Raw genomic sequence first — 19734 nt, forward strand, 5'->3', positions numbered from 1 at the left:
AGAAAATAGGCCATCTATAAGCTCACAACAACAACAACAACAACAACACGCAACTAGGCAGTAATGTGTAGTATAATTTGAGTTGTAGCCAGTCATCGGTATGGTCCTGTAAGGGTTTGTACTGGTTTCAAAAGTCAATTGTTGTGCATGTGTGTTCATGACATGTAGTATGACAGTGGTGCGTGCGTGCGTGCGTGCATGCAACAGTGGTGTGTGTGTGTGTGTGTGTGTGTGTGTGTGTGTGTGTGTGTGTGTGTGTGTGTGTGTGTGTGTGTGTGTGTGTGTGTGTGTGTGTGTGTGTGTGTGTGTGTGTGTCTTACAATAGTACTGTTGGCTGGTCGGTCATACTCGAGGTTTTTGTAAGGCATCTCTATGACGTTGAAGGAGGCTGCAGACTTCACCACATAGGAATGATTCTGATTCTCCGGCTGCAAGACACATCAGACACACTCATAAGATCCATGTGAAACACAAACACAACTACACACACCAATAAGATCCATGTGAAACACAAACACAACTACACACACCAATAAGATCCATGTGAAACACAAACACAACTACACACACCAATAAGATCCATGTGAAACACAAACACAACTACAGACGCATCCACAAGTTCCATGTTAAACACAAATACAGTAGACACAAAGTTTGGAAGTGAATACCTGATATTTTTCTTTTCTGTACTGTGACCCTAGGAGTCCTCTATCTGTGTGTGTGTGTGTGTGTGTGTGTGTGTGTGTGTGTGTGTGTGTGTGTGTGTGTGTGTGTGTGTGTGTGTGTGTGTGTGTGTGTGTGTGTGTGTGTGCGCGTGCGCGCAGGGTACCTTGAGGAAGTTTCCAACATCCAATCGGGCGTGGATGAAAAGGGTGGCACTCTGACTCCTCTCCAGACGGCCCACCAGACAACTCAACTTCAAACACTGTGCTGTTGAACAATCCTACACACAGACACACACACACAAAAACAAGCACACGTCAACACAAATGCACATACACAAATAGAAATTGACACATGCATGACACACACATATTGTGTGCCATGTGACACGGACAGTACCAGTATCTGCAGGTTGTCCTGTAATTCCTGTGGTTCTAGCTCCCTCTTGTGGACATGGTTGCGATTGCGTCCCTCTGTCCCCCTCTCTCTTGCGGGCGTGCTGGTGTTCTTCTCAGCAGACACAGGGTTCTACATGGACAGAGACAGAGGTTTACATACAGCCGGCAAGCTTCTGAACATACTGGACCAAAGGTTGTCTCTAGAGCCTGTAGATAACAGATCAAAGTGAAACGGTTTCATAAAGTAAAAAAAACAACACTCAAGTGAGCGTCTCTAACCAATTATGCCCTATTTTATACTGCCAGATTGAAAGCGATTAACTTTGCAGCCCTATTGGACATCATGGTCAGTTTACGCTACCATGTTGTTTAGAATGTAATTTAGATGGCATGCTATTTAAGCAAATACTAGGTTCATTTATATTTCATAGTATATTGCTTGCATTCTATGTATCTGATTACCTTGCTTATTAAGTCGCTCTGTATAAGAGCATCTGCTAAATGCTTAAATTGTAATTAGTAAATTGTACTGTATTTAAAAAAAATATATACATATATATATATATATATATATATACACATATATATAATCGATTTAATCGATTAGTTTGATTAAGTGTTGCACACCGAAAACCATGTTAGTGTCGCAGTGTCCCTGAGCAAGACACTGAACCCCTAATTGCTACTGATGAGCAGGTTGGTGTCTTGCATGGTTTCCGCCGCCGTCTGTGTATGAATGAATGTGTGTGTGTGTGTGTGTGTGTGTGTGTGTGTGTGTGTGTGTGTGTGTGTGTGTGTGTGTGTGTGTGTGTGTGTGTGTGTGTGTGTGTGTGTGTGTGTGTGTGTGTGTGTGTGTGTGTGTGTGTGTGTGTGTGTGTGTGTGTGTGTGTGTGTGTGAAGCGCCTTGGATAAAGGCCCTATATAAATGCACCATTTACTATGTAGTGTGTACTTTGATGTGTTACTCACAGACACATTGAGTGGGTTGATCTCCATATCTGTGGTGCAGTTGATGGGTCCATCTGTCTCCAAGGAGGTGATGTAGAGCAGGGAGCCGTTGTTGAAGCGATAGGGCCAGTTCACGTCCAGCATGGCTTTACTGAACGTACTGGGACCACTGTTATGGAGCTGCACACACAGAGAGAGAACTCTGTAAGCCAGGGGTTCTCAAACTTTATTTACATTTTCAAGGACTCCCAGTTTGGTATGTATTAGAGCCACGGACTCCCATACCTCTCAGAGTTACAGACCTGTAAGGGTCCATTTGGTTCCTAACTGTCAATAATTTAGCTGGGAACCCCCTGGAACCCCTTCAAAGACCCCACTTTGAGAACCACTGCAACCATGTTGTTACCTGTGTGCATTTGGTCTTATATGTATTTGTGAGTGCATTAGCGAGCGTGAAACTGGCGTGTGTGTGTGTGTGTGTGTGTGTGTGTGTGTGTGTGTGTGTGTGTGTGTGTGTGTGTGTGTGCCTGTGTGCCTGTGTGCGTGTGTACCTCATAAACGTGCAGTATCTGTGGGCCTATATCGTCTCCGACGACTGGAGGGGTTTTGGGTTTCCAGTTAGCAATGGGCAGCAACACTTGGTCTGGAAACGATCCACTGGAGAGACAAGAGAACATGTAGGATAAACAGGATGCTCCCATGAAACGTGTGGTATACAGTACGATGATATATGACATATTGTGCAGCCTTACTATCCGGCATATATTTTCAAGGAACACTTATTACGTAAGTGACCTTCAAAATAGGATAAACTTGTAAAAATGATTCAAAGGACTATATATGTCTATGTATATGTGCATGTCTATATATATGCGTGTCCAGTATACCCTCTGAAGTTGACTTTGACCATGACAGCCAGTTTGGTGACGCTGGACACCTGAGGACTGCTGTTGTTGAACTCGTTGGAGCTGAAACACACAATCAACAACAAGGTTATAGGATGGTGGCAGTCCAATATTAACCTCCCTGACATGAACAAATTCCACAGGTTACAAAAAATACTCCTCAGTGTTAATTTATCCACTTTATAAATGGGCAAATAAAGGCATCTATGACTTGGATGTATATGCTGTTAAATTGCGTAATTAAGGATGTTTTGAGAAAACATGACTAGCATCAGGATACTGAATATTGATATTAAGATTACTTTCTTACACCCTGAGATTGGGAGGTTGAGGTTCAATCCCTGGCCATCCCGAGTCATACCAAAGAGTAGACTATACAAATGGTACCCAATGCATCCCTGCTTGGTACTCAGAATCAAGGGTTGGATTAGCGGTGTCATACTAGCATCATGTCCAGGGGGATGTACTCAGTGGTGCAGTGCTCATTGCACGCAGTACCACGGCGTCCCGCCAGTCTTTTGAACAGGAGCACATGCACGCACATGTGTACCTGACCCCTCACGTATCGATCAAAAACAACCATTCACACCTCTTACCAAAGCTTACAAAAGCTGCCGAGCGTTCAACAGCGTGAATTAACATAGGAATGGGCCCTGGGTGGATGCATATCAATGGCCCATTGTGTGACCTGTAGTGTACTGTAGGTGTAGACATACTGTCAAATGTTCTGAAGCAGTCCAACGTTTGGAGTGGCTGATAGATTCATGAATTAAATTACAGCTGGGGTGACGTCTGCAAGATAGAAACTAGTCACTTCCTATACTAACATGTTTCCTACTATTTATGCACTCATAAACCTAAGTAAAATTAATACCACATGCGCAAAGTGTGCGTGACGTGCGCGTGACGCAATTAAAATAGCGTCCCACCAGTAAAAAAAAAATTACCACCACATGACGCTTCATGTTACAGAAACAGGCTCCTGACCTAAGGGCCACATGGCTCAGAAAGGCTACTTGAGCAATAATCAACTGGAACTAAGTTATGATGTTAGATTGGTGAAATGTCACACACAGCCACAGGGTGGAGCTGTTGCCCTCAGGAGGCCTGTGGGGAATTTGAACTTCGATTGCGAGTCTCCAAATTCTCTGGGTTTTCCAACAGACACAGAATTATAAGTGCATTAGTGTGCCGACTAAGTTATTGACTCTTGGCTAAGATCGCACTCATGTGAGAGCTGTAGTAACCATTACACTGTATGTTGTCTAATGTTCCACTGTCTGTCTGAATGAGTGTTCTGCAACACATCACATTGTGAGCTTGTAGATCGGCTATTTTTGCACGACACCGTTGTACAAATAAGTATAAAGTAGCTTTTAAGTGGTTAATCAGACTAATTAATTTAGTTGATTATAAAAAATCAAGTGTAATATTATTGTCAATTCATTGATATATAAAAAAATAAAAATCGAATAAAAATGTAGTTCTCTAATATTTGATTAATCAAAAAAGTAATCAATAGAATAATCTCTAAGAAGATCATCAGTAGTTGCAGCCCTAATCCTTTGTATGAACGGCATAAGGCAACGACACATTTCTGATTAAGATTTCTATGACAACTACACTAGAACTTAAAAATCACGTTTGGGTCAGGGTCCCCTCTAACAAGTCCACTGTTTTTGTTTTTGTGGGAATCCCCTCTAAGAATCCCTGAGGTTCACGATGTTTTCAGAGCCAGAGAAGGAGTGACTGTCCCATTCACTGGTTCTGTGTCAACGGGAGGTCAGATAAACAAAACGTTTGGACTGGAGCGGTCTGCTTCTAACCAGAGCCTACATCTAAAGACTGTCATTAACATACCAATCTCTGTCCTTCCTTTCACACGAACACACACACACTCCCGTGTGTGCATGCAAATGCACGGATATAAGATACCAAGGCGCACCACTTTCCACACACAAAAACAATATGGACACAATGAGAGAGTGCGAGAGCGAGAGCGAGAGAGAGAGAGAGGTCCCTGGCAGAAGCAGAATGTGAAGGCCTTTTGTCATTAAAATTGAGCGGAGATTGGAAAATGCCTGTGGTGAGATTAGTGCCAATTGGAAAATGGCTCTGGTTAAGTGAATGGTAATACAATACAACACAAAGGTGGGTTTGGTGACTGAAATCCCCACCAAGAGCTCAAAACATTTTATCCCTATCCAAGTGGATCCGATTTGGATGTTGGGTGATTAATCACATTTATATCTCTTATTGACAGTGTTTGCTGAGATAATTCAATGATCACAGATGGAATATCAAAGTGATCCCAATGCTATTTCTTTGGTTTTGAACTTAACAGAATGCGATCCACTCGGGTAGGGATTAAACATTTTGAACTTTTGGGCCCAGCAAACCAAACACTGACTAAAATTAGGAACAAAAAGTCATAATTAAACAAGAATATAGTTTGAAAACAGTAATTTCCCTTGATCCAAAACTATAACGGAATGTAATAACAAAAATACACCTTAAGCTGAGCTTGGTTGGGTGAGTGACAACCATGGCTATCAATATATATAATCCACTAGAATATTGTTCAAGAGAACACAAGTTATTAGTATGTTTATTAATGGTAATGACATAAAACATTTGCTTTTATGGCCCGCTGATGCACAATCATCAATGTTAGACACTACATACTGAGCCCTAATAAACAGCTTTATGTAAAATTCCTGAACCTTCCCTTCAAATAAATTCAGGGACCAGCTTGTCTTCAACAAGTGGTGGCAAAACACAAAGGTACGTACATACAGTACAGACAGACAGGCAGACAGACGGAGACAAGGGAGCGTACCTGACAATCTGCAGGTCAAACGTGACAGAGGTGTCCTGTTCTGAGAGCTGGTGGACACTGAAGCTCAGTGCTGCCAGTACCTGAACAATTACATGTTCAATAATTAATAACATTGGACTATTAAGTCAAAACCTTATTGCTAACATGTGAAAGGAAGTAGCTGCTGCGTTGTGAACAGGCTCGAGACATAAGAGATTCATTTCCATGGACTATAGCTTAATTAATACTTTCTTACATACCTATGTAATTACCTACTTATAGCAAGAAAAAAGGAAACGGTTCTTAGTACATGCGAATCATGCGAATCAATTTGGGCCATATTATGCACATTCTTGTTGCACTGATTTCCGATGAGTCTTTAACTAAACAGGGCAGTGACTGCAATGACTATGACAATTAAACAGTCTTTAGTTACTGTCCGATTTATTTGTGCTGCTGAAGAGAAACGATTCATAGATCATATTTGAGAGCTAGACGCAGTAGACAGAAATTGTATGTGCAGTTGTGCATTGCACCCTGACCATTTAATAGCAGAGTTACAACTGACAGATGGACTCTGTTTAGCGGCGAAGTCTCTGGTACTGAATGAGCCGGAGAGGAGAGAGAGAATAGCTTTTGATTTCCTAGTTGTCTCATCAACTTCTGTTTGAGAGCAACTCTTTGTTTATTTTTAAAAGACGTGCTGTCAAAAACAAAAGAGATACCCATCTATTGCAGCTGCTGCCCAAGGAACTGGGGCTGTTCTCGCGTGAACTACTTTTCTCGTGTGAATATATTGGCAATCGCCGATATCTAGACTGCACGGTGAACGATAGCAATATTTTGACATATCGCCCAACCCTAATACTGGTTAGTACGGTAATACTACTTGATATACCAGTGTCTCACCTTGGTTCCTCCCTTCATGGGGTTGCCCAGCTCACAAACCACCTGTCTGGTCTGGTTCTCTGTCTTAACGGCACATGATAGCCTGCTTAGGCTGGCCTGGTAGACACAAGACACAATATCATTACAAAGATCTTGCACCACACACGGTAAAATGTATTTCTAAGTTACATTAACACAGAGGGTGTTACTGTGTAGTGTAGGCAATACAAACACATTAGGATTTCTTGATTCATTAAAAACGTGTGCATGTGTGCGTGTGTTCTCGTGTACCTGACTGCGGACCACCCCAGTAAAGTCGGCCTGTGGAGGCAGGTAGACACGGAGCTCCGCCTCGTAGGCCCCCTCTCCTTTGTTCTCCGCGTTGACCTCTAGTGTTAGCGCGTTGTCATCGCCCATGTAGATCTGCTTTCGGTCGCTGCAGTTCAAGAATTAGGAGATTGACATGTGAAATCTACAATATTTTTGTTCGCTGTGTTTATGGCAAAATATTTATCTGGTTGATGGCAAAAGGCCATACAGACGTGCCCGACCAGCGCGTCTCCCTTTCCTACCGGATCGCTGTGACTTGGCAACGCCTCCTTCTGTGACGCACGCGGAACTGCGTCTGACATGAGCGGACCGCGTTAAATAAATCCCGAAACCCTGCAATACCAGACAACTCTGTGGCGTGCAACGTTAAGCATTAGACTTCCAATCCCAACGTCTCGAGATCAAACTCCTCTCCTGGCGCCGCTTATTTATCTTATCTAAAATGCGTCTAATTATTTTATTAGGATTAAGGTTAGGTTTAGCCATTGTTGTGGTCACCCCCAGTGAGACGGACCACTCGGCCCACTTGGTGAGAACAGACTACAACCCCAAAAAACAGTTACAACGATGGAGGCGTGCCGTCTGAAACATACTTGAGCAATGAGAGGCACCGCCAAGCGAGTCGTCGTGCCGAACGTTGCGAAGTCTGCTTCAGCCGGCTCAGCGCCGTTCGAGTTATGTACCGATAGTATAGGGACAGAATCGTAAATTATCACACCCCCCCCCCAGGCAGTGGCAGTGCCGGGCAGTGCTATCCTCCTGGAATGTGATGCAGTGACTAGGGGCGGCGCAGTTCCGCGTGCGTCACAGAAGGGGGCGTTGCCAAGTTACAGGAATCCGGTAGGAAAGCGAGACTTGTGGCCGACCCGGCCATAAAACGCATCATGGAAATTGAATGAATACCAAAAAAGGCCAAAACTGACAGAAAGGGGAATCTTCTCTGTCATGGGTTGTATGGTAAATATTGTTGCTTCTGTAGACTATGATAATCATCAACAATGAACTGAAATGCACATCACGAGCGTGATCACTTGTGTGATAGATTAATGTTGGCTTGTCCCAGCACCTGCCAAAGCAAATACCTTGTATGAACCTCATAAAATGAAGTGTCTCCCTTTACAGGAAAGGAGTAGGAACAGGTCTTACCTCTTAACAGCCAGCCGCAGATCAGGCTTACAGATGTTATCATCTCCACAGTCCAAGAGGATGTGGGCCTGGAGACACGTAGAGACAGAGGAGAGGAGAGAGAGAGAGAAATACAGAGTGAATGGAGACACACACACCTTTTGTGTTATCCTTTTAGCATAGCATTTTAAACTGTACTGCCGTGCTGTTTTCAATCTGGCTAATAAAGTATTCAATCGACACACAGGCACACACACACACACACACACACACACACACACACAGACAGACAGACAGACAGACACAGACACACACACACACAGGTTACCTGCTTGGTGACATTAGGGGGGGCAGACATGTCCAGTATGGGCAGCAGACCCGTTTTGTCTGCAGCCAGCTTGAAGTCCAAACTGTACTCCATGAACACTGATATAGGAGTGATCTTATCCCTGAACTCACTATCATCCTGAGAGACAAAGAGAGATGCAGATAGTGGAAGCAGGAAGGAACACATTCAACTTAATTACCCTTTTTTTAATGGATGTCAGATATTTGGGTCCGATTCTGATCCCTATTCCTAGTCCTAGACCATCGATTACCAACGTTTCGAATGATGTCATTGAAAGTATTTTCAGCAGAACAGTTTTAAACCTTTTTTTTTAAAAGTATATTAAACTGAAACATATGAAAAGAACATTTAATTACACAATGAACAATTAAAAATATGTATGTGTATAAAATACACACATGAACTATACTTTATTTTATTCTTATTTAATCATACTGAGCTTGGAGATCAGCTTTTTTTTCAAGCTGATCCCAGTCCCAGTTAAAAACTGGGACACATTGACTGCAAAATTGCTGATACATTTCTTTTTCCCCACCATAACTCATTCGGAATCACAAAGCCTCTTTTGAGATACATTACAGGAAGGTGAAAGATCTGTCATATGACACATGATCTGGTCAATTCCAATATTGGACTGGCGTTCACAAGCCATACTAGAGTGCAGTGAATGGTTTGTCAACATAACCAGTTAAGGTTAAGTATCATTAAACTAGCTCACAGGTTGTTGAGGGAACACTTGAAGGCATGGTTATGAAATGTGCTCAGACTCACCCTGAGGAAGGCCTCCAGTTCCTCACAGGCTGGGATCCTCCCAGTGTTCACCGTCATGTTCTTCGTGTACTGGGAGGTCCTGCTGTGCAGGAAAAGAACACGTTTGGTCGCCCCCTTGTGTTTGAGACGGTCCAACACGAGATCGACGCGGAAATCTGGGGAAAGAATAGAGGTCGTTATAGGCTGGAATGGATCCCGAGACTCTTGCCCGATGTTTCCTCACCCCCCTATCCTCACTTTGACGGTCTCTTATTGCTGCTCCAAATACCTCTACTTATGTGTTGATGACAAATGATTAAACAGTGATTCTCAGGTCTAAATCAGATCTAGAATCTAGTCTAAAAATAAAGAATCTATTCTGGACTGAAAAACTTCAGTACTCGGACTTCCCAGGGTGGAAATGAGACCCAGCAGTTTAACCCATTAAGACCTGAGGCCGATTCTACAAATACCTTCTAAATCAGTGGTTCTCACACTTTCAAGAGTTTCCAAAAATGTTAAAAAATAGCAGATGTACAAGCTTGCAGCGCGGCACCAAGTGACACACTGTGAGTATATCTGCTATTTTTGAATAGCCAACGCTAAGAACTAAAATGACACAGATGCTTTCCCGGTTTTACTGGGTTTAAGTAGACAGTATTGATTCTTGTACTTACTGAGTGTGGCTGGAGCATTCTTTCCATTGGCCTTAAGACAATACTTCACCTTGAAACTGGACAGATAGAGTCAGAATTATACGACTATGTCTATATGTACACAGATGATTGTTGAGGAAGCAAAAATTAACATATCTGATAAAACACACTGCACACATGTGCAGTGCATATATACAGAATTTGCAAAGATGAAAATAATAAAACATTAATTTGTAGGCTTGGTGTATTTTGGAATGGATTTTAAAAAAGCCACATTTTGACTACTGTTGCCGTTTTTACATGTAGGACGCTATATTGCAGGAAGCATGATTTTTTTTTTACCGTAACATCACTGCTTATATTTATACTTTTACCTAAATGATCATGGTTGGGTAGGGCTATGATTAGCTTGCAGTTGTATTTAATTGTGCACACTGTTGTTTCTTTTTTTGTTTTCCCTCTAAACTCAATACAAATTAACTCAAATGAACAATTTAAACAATGAATGGCCATTGTAAAAGGCAAATTCATTGTAGACATTATTTTCCACATAGACCCGATGTTTCACTGGGCTGCAGAGACGCTGCCAGTATGAACAGCAGACAGCGTATCAAACACTCCCCTCCATTCCTAAATTATTCCTAAACTATAATCCTGTGGGCTTGTCCCCATGACACACTTTTTGGTTACATTCTATCAGTTAAAAACACACTGCTTTAAGTGGATAGTTTGGTTTCATGGGGGAATTTTACTATATTTCCTGCATATCCAGAGTCTGCTTTTTATGTCTCTGTGTGCAGTTTGGAGGTTTGTCAAACTATTAAATGTGTTTAGTCCAGCTCAAGAGGCTCTTTAGGCTCTTTAAATACATCCGAAGATGTCTGGTCTAACAAAACACATTGTCAATTACTCATTTATAGTCACAGATTTCGCTATTAGTAATCAAATGAGATCATATTAAACAAAGGTTATGAATGTAACTACGGTTCAATGAATCCCTGCGGACTGCCAGAGGCGGTGTTTTAAAGACTGAATGTGCGGAGGACAATACCAAGTGCTTAAAGCACCGACTCTGGCGGTCAGCAGGGATAAAATAGATAAAAAGATACGAATGTAACTACGGTTCGATGAATCATGAATGACCGCCAGCAGCAGTGCCTTAAGCACAGAATACAATATTCTGTGCCTAAAGCACCAGCAGTGATGAAGAAGAACAGCTATGCTGAATGAATACGAATAAGCGTACTTTTGAGAGGAGCTCCTACTTGATAGCCTGGAATCCAGACTGATTCGCTACGTTTGTTGCTTTCTCACTTCACTACTCCTATTTATAAGGGGCGGGACATGCACAAACGGCCCACGGCTTCTGATTGGTCTGTGTGTGTGTGGGGGGGGGGGGTCCAATATAAAACTCGAGTCACTTCCTGACTTGCCCACGTAATTGGTGTATGTGTGTGTGTGTGTGTGTGTGTGTGTGTGTGTGTTGGCCCACCAGGAGACAGGAGTGTCGGTCTCAGGCAATTTGCAGCTCTTGTCTTCAGGGTTGAGGATCTGGGGTGTGATGTCCAGTGTAGCGTTCACAATGATGACAGGACGTGCCCTGATCAACATAACGTAAATTATCAATAACACTAGTGTAAGCACAGACCTGATCAAGAAAAGAATGCACAAAGTCTGATAAGATTAACAAAGGAATAAAAATACATAAATCAATCCATTAATGAAGAAGCCAAATCATAATTAAAATAAACATTCAAACAAAGTTGAGCTTTTATAAATGCAATCTTACACTTTACTCTCACAGCTCAACCATCAGGTCAACCTTACATTTTAGGGGCTGCTATCAGTGCACCGTTTATTCCCACCAACATGTACCGTATGCGTATATGAATTGTGTGTCTAGAGTGGAGATTTGTGGTTGTACAGTAGAGGTTAAAGTTGTTCTAATAGCATCTATAAACACAGCAGGGCAGGACTGTATTCACTGCTGCTGCTTTGATATCAGAGGTGGTCCGCCTCATTAAAACACACAGCTTACATGTGCTACATCAAAGACTTACATATAGGCTCTCACACGCGTGTGCAGGCACGCACACACATGCATTTAGGCACCAACAGCTATTGTTTAGGTTACTAATACAGATTGTTTGCACACAATTGTGCACACACATACATCCAAGCAGAATGTGCACACATACAGTACATATGGGGGGTTAAGTATTCACATGCACAACCACACAAAGAGTCCTGCACACGTCACACATACAGGTTGCAACACGCAGCCACACATCATCAAATACATAAATACAGAATACGCAGTACACCCAAATGCACGTATTATGTATACATGCACGAACACACAGGCGTACGCAGACTACGCACATGCACACAATAGTTACCTGTACACAACTGCTGTGTCTGCTCCAAATGCTCCCACTATTAAATCTGTAAAGACAAGCTCATCAGTATTTAATGCAACACTGCTTGAACCCAGTATTACACTCGTTAAAGGCTTGATGTACTTTGTTTTGCGCTGTGTTGTGCACCGGAAATAGCCAATCTACAAGTTCATAGACGTGCGGCAGTGCGATGCCTTGTGAGCTTGTGAATCGCCAATTTTCTGTGTGCAACACTGGCGCACAACCAACTATAAAATTCGGCTTAATGTGTCTCCTACTGTGTATGAGACAAACAATGGGTGTACAGTATGCAGTACCTTTATTCCTCTCAGTCTGGTGTCGACATGCTCTAATTTATTTTAATTTCAAGGACACGCAATTTGATAATATCTTTTATCTCTGGAACCCCAATCTAAGAACATTTGTATTGTTAGATATGATTTGGTCCAATAATGGTTTGTAATTTGGTCCAGAATTCCTTTACAGTCAATGTACTATAAGTACAGAGACAACAGTGAAAATCTGATCAAAATAGCCAAACTTTTATGTTCTCTAGTTGTTTTACTTGTATACAGGTATGAAAATTAACTATCATTTAGGTGGGGACCCCCTGGAACCATCGCAAGGACATCCCCGGGCCCTCATTGAGAACCACTGCTCTAGTGTCTATCTGCGTGTGTGCGCGTGCGTGTGCATACGTACCTGGGTATCCATTCTGGTCTATATCAATGTTTCCATTCATAGAATAGCCAAAGCTGGCAGGCATGTAGCTGGATGCCCATTTTCCCTGCAGGACCTGAGAGGGGGGAGTGGCAGCATTATGTTATGTACTTTGTTTATGTACCGATACATGGACAGCAAAACTCGTGGGATGTGTTCCCACACTTGACAATTGAATGCGGCACGTCAGGGCGGACTCATTGGATCCCAATTATTAATATAAATGAATTGTACTACAGTAGCAAACTGCATTAACAGAAAAGGGCTCATACTTGTGGGTCCATGTGGTTGGAAAAGCGAATTTAAGTAAATAGGATTTGATTTAGGCTATGCGGAAAAACACACTCTCTCACAGACGTTATGGCATATCTTGTCCTAAACAAATATGTTTGTCTGCAGTCTTCGGTAGCCATAATGTACCTGTGCATGCTTCAAATTCTTGACCCGATAAAAACTGGTGCACAGGATTACAATGCGGCCCGCAACATGATTTTCAGAAAAGGAAAGTTACACTGCTATAGGCCCTGTGTATTATATTGTACACCTTTAAATCAGCTGTTCAAAAGTTACCAAAGAGTGCATATGCATAGACTTATGCACATGGTTGCTTTTTGATTGACTTATTCTCATATCAAACAATGTTACGTCCTTTCTTTTTTATTTATTGATTGCCTAATTGATTGCCCTGTTCTAGTGCTATATTCAGGTGACTCCACTATATTTTTGATGTGTATGTTAACCACTTTTAGACTTGTGTCCCTATTTTGGGCATGTAAAAAGGTTTCAAAACACATTGCAATAAGCTTATAGATCAAATATTTTTGCTATTCATCATACGACATACTTATGACTACTGTCAAATATATTGTAAAAATAGCCAATCTACAAGCTCACGTCGCGGTGAGACATGTTGTGAGCTTGTAGATCTGTTATTGTCGCTATTTTTGAACATTTTGAAATCTTTTGACATTCCCAAAATAGGGATGCCAGGTTGAAAGTGGTTAAAAATATCTGCCAAGGGGTGCTCGCTGGCCTAGCGGTTCAGGCGCATACCACATGGGCTGGTAATCCAGTCTTACAGCGTGTTGCAGGTTCGACTTCCGATCCCGACGGCCTTTGCTGTGTGTCAACCCCCCATCTCTCTCCCCATTTCCTGTCAGCCTACTTTCCTCTCAAATAAAGGCAGAAAAAGCCTAAAAAAAATTATTAAAAAAAAATATATATATCTGCCAAAAGTTACACCTCTAAATCTACACATATCACCAAGTTGTTGGTGTGCATGTTTTCTCTATAGCCTATCCTTTTATTACAGCCCACTTAATTGTTCTGTATTTGCAGCAGTCAAAAGTGTAATTAGTTGTCCACAGCTTGCAACATCAGTTGTTCTTGCAGTGTCCATGACGCACGTTGCGCACCACAAAACCGTTCGGGCATTAGTGTGGTAATTGTACAGTTGTGCACGACAATGACGTGATGCCCTACTTTTGGTTCTACCAGGAGTACAATCACTTTGCTGCAGTTTTCATGACAGTAGAAATGTTTTCCACATCATAAAAGTATTGTACAATGAAGACTCTCAGGATATGTGTGGGAAGACAATAAATTGTGTGGACTGTGCCCACACAATTGTCCACACCTCACTGTGTTGTTTCATGCCTTCTCGTCCCACAGGCCTACATGGATTGTGATTATGGACCCCCCCCCCCCCCCCCTGCTGCAGATCAAGGGTTTTCATGGATTATGGCTGCAGAGACTGTTATTATAGTTGTCATTGTTATTATTGTTGTTGCTGTGTGTCTCTGACTGTCTCTCTCTCTCTCTCTCTCTCTCCCTCTCCAACCGTCAAGGCAGATGGCCGCCCACCTAGTCTTGCATAGCCAGACGTTTGGATGTCTCCACCTATCTCCGCCTAGGCGCCTACCAATTGTCTGGATTAATTTAAATTCAGTGTAAAGGCTTGGACGGCCAGTGAAGGCAACCGGTGACAAAGCTACGCCCACTGTTGTTCTTTAGGACACGCCGGCTTTATCACACCGACTGAATGCCTCCGGCCCAGATTAGGAATCACCACCCTCCGTCCTTGGCATTGCATACAATGCAGATTTTCTTCCCCATCTCCGAATTGTTACCACCCACCTCTAGCCCCCAGAGAATTAGAATGTCACCAGACTTATCAGTAAGGGGAGATCTCTGAAAATCTGGCAATGCTAGATTATCGCCCACCCAGAACCAGGTTCCACTCGATGTTTCTTCCTGTTAAAGAGGAGTTTGTCCCTGCCTTCACCAAACACTTGCTCATGGGGTAATGTTGGGTCTCCGTAGAGTATGGTCTTCACCTGCTCAACATGTAAAGTACCATGGCACTATATCAATAAAATTGACTTGACTGTGATCCAAACACAAGAGTGAGGCCAACTCAGCAGGTGGTCTCATTGCACCAGGCAATGACAAAAGACAAGTGTAACAAAACCCAATGAGTAAACTGATGTGCGGCATTTGTCATTATTCCCTTTCCGTTTACCTGAGAGGGGGAGGGGTCAGGGCCCCCACGGCGGCCATTATGGATGTAGACCTGCCCTTTGTTCTCAGGGCCGCCGTATGGAGCTGAGATGGCAACGTCTATTGGACAGAAATATCACAATAATGTCCATTGCATCACACATTTATATCGCACACAGGCCTGTGTGTGTGTGTGTGTGTGTGTGTGTGTGTGTGTGTGTGTGTGTGTGTTACCGTTGAAGCCGTCCATATCCAGGTCTCCCAGGGCGGCGATGCTAGAGCCATAGCGGGCATAGACCTCTGTCCCCGTCAGCTTCTGGGGAGAATGGAAGGAGAACCCACCCTTGCCCAGGTACACACTCACCTGCAGAAATACACAAACAGAAACAACGGTTTCTTATCTCCGTTCCATTCTATATGAGTTCCCAAGACTTATTAGGGTTGGGTTAGGTAGATTTTCTCATACCTGGCCCACCTCCCTTAGTTTACCATCTGAACCTCTGTCCATGAAGAGAGGAGCTCCAACCAGCAGATCTATCATACTGAGAGATACAGAGAGAGACAGAGAATGATTGAATTCAGTAGGTAGAGAGTGAGAGAGAGAGCGAGAGAGTGAGAGACAGAGAGAAAGATTGAATTCAGTAACTAGGAGCTCCAGCAGTGTGTAATGACAGAGCAGTTAACATGACTTTTACATAACAAGCTCTTTCTACAACAAACTAATGGACACAAACAGGAAGCCAGCGGAAGACCAACATGGAGTAACAGACAGGAAGAGAAACAGAGACAGACATGGAACAGACAAAGACACATAGAAATACCACTGCAATTAAAGACAATTAAAGAAGGAAAACAGGCATCCTGAAATGGAGACAGGACAAGACAACACACACACACACACACACACACACACACACACACACACACACACACACACACACACACACACACACACACAGACACAGACAGACAGACAGACAGACAGACAGACAGACAGACAGACAGACAGAACCACAATCAACTCACCCATCATTATTAACATCAGTAGCAGCTACAGAATGACCAAAGTAAGCTGCCATCTGGGAAAGAAAGACAAAAACATAAGATAGAGACCAATGGGGGCGTCCCAGTAGCTGACCAGATAGTGTATGTATGGACCACATAATGGCATGGTCCTTGCCCCTGGTTCAATTCTGGCTGGCTAGCTGTGTTGTGGTCCTTCATGCTTCTGCAATGAGTTTTCTCTCTCTATCTATCATGCCTAAATAAAAAATAATCTGTATGATGCAAATCAGCTTTCACATAATCTAACTTAATTACCTCCATTGATGAAAATAAGCTTTCAACCATTGTGTTTTATCCTTTTGACAGAAATGTACAAATATATCGTCATGTATATGCATGTATTTTGTCAATAAAAACTTAAATCAATCAATCAATAACTTCATGGAGTATTATACAGTCTAGACTTGGCAATGTGTTTTTTCCTATAGCGCTTCATGTAGGGGGACTTAAACTGAACAGTTCAAATCTGTAAGTTAACAGTGCCTCAAGTGTAGATTGTGTGGGGATGTGTACGGCTAACTAGCATCCTGCATTGCGTGGTCTTGCTGGGCCTTTTACAGTTAGAGATAAGAGAGGCTTCTTGAACTTCACCAGCTGTTAACACAGCAGGAGGAAGTGGAAGAGGAGAGCTTTGATAGAGGAGAGAAGGAGAGGAAAGGAGGTGAAAGGTTAACATGGACCAAGCTGACAGTGATTCATTAGAATCATTTCAGAGGGGAAAAGGCATCTTTAAAGAGTTAAACTAATGACGCTTTTAAACTAATGATGCATCAAATCAAACTGTTTCTATTTTGGGTATGTCATTGACGCTTTGAGAGCTTGTAGATCGGCTATTTTTGGCAAAGATATAGAGGGGGAAAAGAGCAGACCAAGTACAAAGCCAAAGGTCAAGCTTTGAGCGGTGAAGTGGTTAAATGTCTGAAAATACACAAATTAATAGAAAAGACAAACAAACAAAAAACATACATAAATGTACACAACGCTGATGATAGTGCTGTCAAACAAGTCTATGAAATCTATGAAAAGGTTAATCTGCAACACAATTTTATACAATATGTAGTGGGGGTCCCTGCTTCATCTCTCTCTCTCAGCTAAGGGGTCCTTGGCCTGAAAAAAACATTGAAGACCTCTGCTCTACACTAAATAGCTTTGCCGAAAATATTTTCACCAAAATGTTCGCCCCGGAATAGGGACGCTAAACTTCTCAATATCCCTCGTCTGATAAAACACATACTCATAGCTCAGTAATATAAGAGAAATGTCTGTTTTTTTCTCTGCTGCAGCCACACAAAGAAAACATGGTACAAATCAACAGAGACAGCAATTAAAAGTCAACTGGACAGCTCTGGGGCCAGGTTGCAGAAGAAACTGTCTACTCTACTCTTCCTCAAGTTCATTCCCGGCCTCAACCGTTCAATGGAAAAGAGAGAACCTCTAATTCAGAACAATCAGCTTCAATCAGGATGTTACAAAACACTGTTAAATGTTCATAGCAACACTTAATAGCAACAGGATTTGGACATTTTATGGCAGAAAGGATTTAGATTGTAACATAGATATAGCATGGTTACAGCATTGAAATTCTGTGAATTAAGCCTAATGTAATCCGTAGTAAGATGGAGATCCCAATGTTTAGCAATAAAAACCCAATTTTATTATGTAACGTCTGAATGCTACAGGTATAACTTTAATCGTGGTGGCAGTGGCTCAGGAGGTAGAGCGGCTGCTTTGGAATCGGAAGGTTCCCGGTTCAATCCCTGACTTCACCTGTGTTAGTGTCGAAGTGTCCTTGAGTAAGACACTTAACCCCTAACTGCTCCCAATGGGCGGGTGGGTGCCTTGCATGGTTTCCTCTGCCGTGTGTGTGTGTGTGTGTGTGTGTGTGTGTGTGTGTGTGTGTGTGTGTGTGTGTGTGTGTGTGTGTGTGTGTGTGTGTGTGTGTGTGTGTGTGTGTGTGTGTGTGTGTGTGTGTGTGTGTGTGTGTGTGTGTGTGTGTGTGTGTGTGTGTGTGTGTGTGTGTGTGTGTGTGTGTGTGTCTATAAATGAGGTCCTTGAACCAAATCAATATCTAAAGGTTATGTCCACCCTTAAGAGTAAGACCTCGTAAATGATGACAGACAAAGTTCCCCAACATTTGGCTGGAGTCCGAGTGTGAATTTCCCTCTGGCTGGCAAGTCTATGATTATTTGACAGTCAGAGTTCAATGTGTTAACCAAAGAGTCTTTAGTGGAAACGGAGGCTGACTCATCACCACAACCCAATGACAGGGAGGGAGGGGTTGGAGAGAAGGAGAAATAGACAAATAGACAGACAGACAGACAGACAGACAGACAGACAGACAGACAGAGAGACAGAGACACTCCAAGTCGTTGGTTGGGTGCTGATGAACGACAGAAGTAGAGAGAGAGAGAGAGAAACAACTGGGAAACGGGAGGGGTGAATCAGGAAAGCGAAGAGGAACACCCTATGATTACAACTTTAAATCCTGGAGAGAACATCTCTCTTTTTCTCTCCTCCACCCCCTCTCCTTTCATTACCTTGCATCTCTTCCTCCCTTGCTCCGCCCTCTCCCTCTCTCTCTCTCTTGCTGTCTCTCTACCTCCCTCTCCATTTGTTTGGCTGGGCGTTGGTGGTTTCCATCTTGTGGACCCAGCCTAGCACACTGCAGTAAAAACGTCCCCACATTCCTCTGCTCCAAAGCCTAAACTAAAGCCCACTCAGATGCATGCATTCCTGCATAATGGGGATGATGATGATAATAATACAAAATAATACTAATCATCATGATCATTATCATCATGTTATTATGATCATTACCTCCATAAACTTTAGATTAGAAAGAGTAGATGTCTGCAATTTGTTTTACAATTACAATTACAGCAATATTTACTTTGCTGTTACGTTGCTGTTGTTGTTTTAAAAGATGTTTTGGGGGGCTTTTATGCCTTTATAGATAGGACAGTAGACTGACAGGAAATGGGGAGAGAGATGGGGAGTGACACAAAGCAAAGGTCGTCGAGAACGGTATTCGAACCCACAACGCGCTGTCAGGCTGGCATTGCAGCCTAGGGTGCCTGGACCGCCATGCTGCGGCCCAGGCAGTTTTAAACCACTTTAACCTTGCTGTCCCTATTTTGGGCAAATTGTTTTGAAAATTGTGAAAATTGCAGATCTACAAGCTCAAGTATGATGAAGTATAAAGGGCTTAAGCAGTTAGGAAT

General features: G+C 42.6%; 1 protein-coding gene across 2 annotated transcripts in view; it reads right to left on the minus strand.

Annotated features, from left to right (window-relative positions):
• itgav (integrin, alpha V) overlaps positions 1-19734 on the minus strand; it is a 45765-nt gene that overhangs the window by 3324 nt on the left and 22707 nt on the right. The window contains exons 11-31 of one of the 2 annotated variants that reach the window (XM_084084865.1): positions 16475-16527; positions 15915-15990; positions 15683-15812; positions 15471-15568; positions 12932-13025; positions 12230-12275; positions 11323-11430; positions 9852-9907; positions 9196-9350; positions 8404-8541; positions 8097-8164; positions 6912-7056; positions 6642-6737; positions 5754-5833; positions 2897-2977; positions 2561-2666; positions 2031-2189; positions 1063-1191; positions 830-943; positions 669-689; positions 321-428 (exon numbers count right to left, since the gene is read on the minus strand). In XM_084084865.1, the coding sequence (XP_083940991.1) occupies positions 321-428; positions 669-689; positions 830-943; positions 1063-1191; positions 2031-2189; positions 2561-2666; positions 2897-2977; positions 5754-5833; positions 6642-6737; positions 6912-7056; positions 8097-8164; positions 8404-8541; positions 9196-9350; positions 9852-9907; positions 11323-11430; positions 12230-12275; positions 12932-13025; positions 15471-15568; positions 15683-15812; positions 15915-15990; positions 16475-16527 (2061 nt within the window). The remainder of the gene's footprint in view (positions 1-320; positions 429-668; positions 690-829; positions 944-1062; positions 1192-2030; positions 2190-2560; positions 2667-2896; positions 2978-5753; positions 5834-6641; positions 6738-6911; positions 7057-8096; positions 8165-8403; positions 8542-9195; positions 9351-9851; positions 9908-11322; positions 11431-12229; positions 12276-12931; positions 13026-15470; positions 15569-15682; positions 15813-15914; positions 15991-16474; positions 16528-19734) is intronic. The other variant, XM_084084866.1, reaches the window with a different exon arrangement.

Source organism: Gymnoscopelus microlampas (assembly GCF_963454915.1).
Source record: "Gymnoscopelus microlampas genome assembly, chromosome: 17".
NCBI lineage: Eukaryota > Metazoa > Chordata > Actinopteri > Myctophiformes > Myctophidae > Gymnoscopelus > Gymnoscopelus microlampas.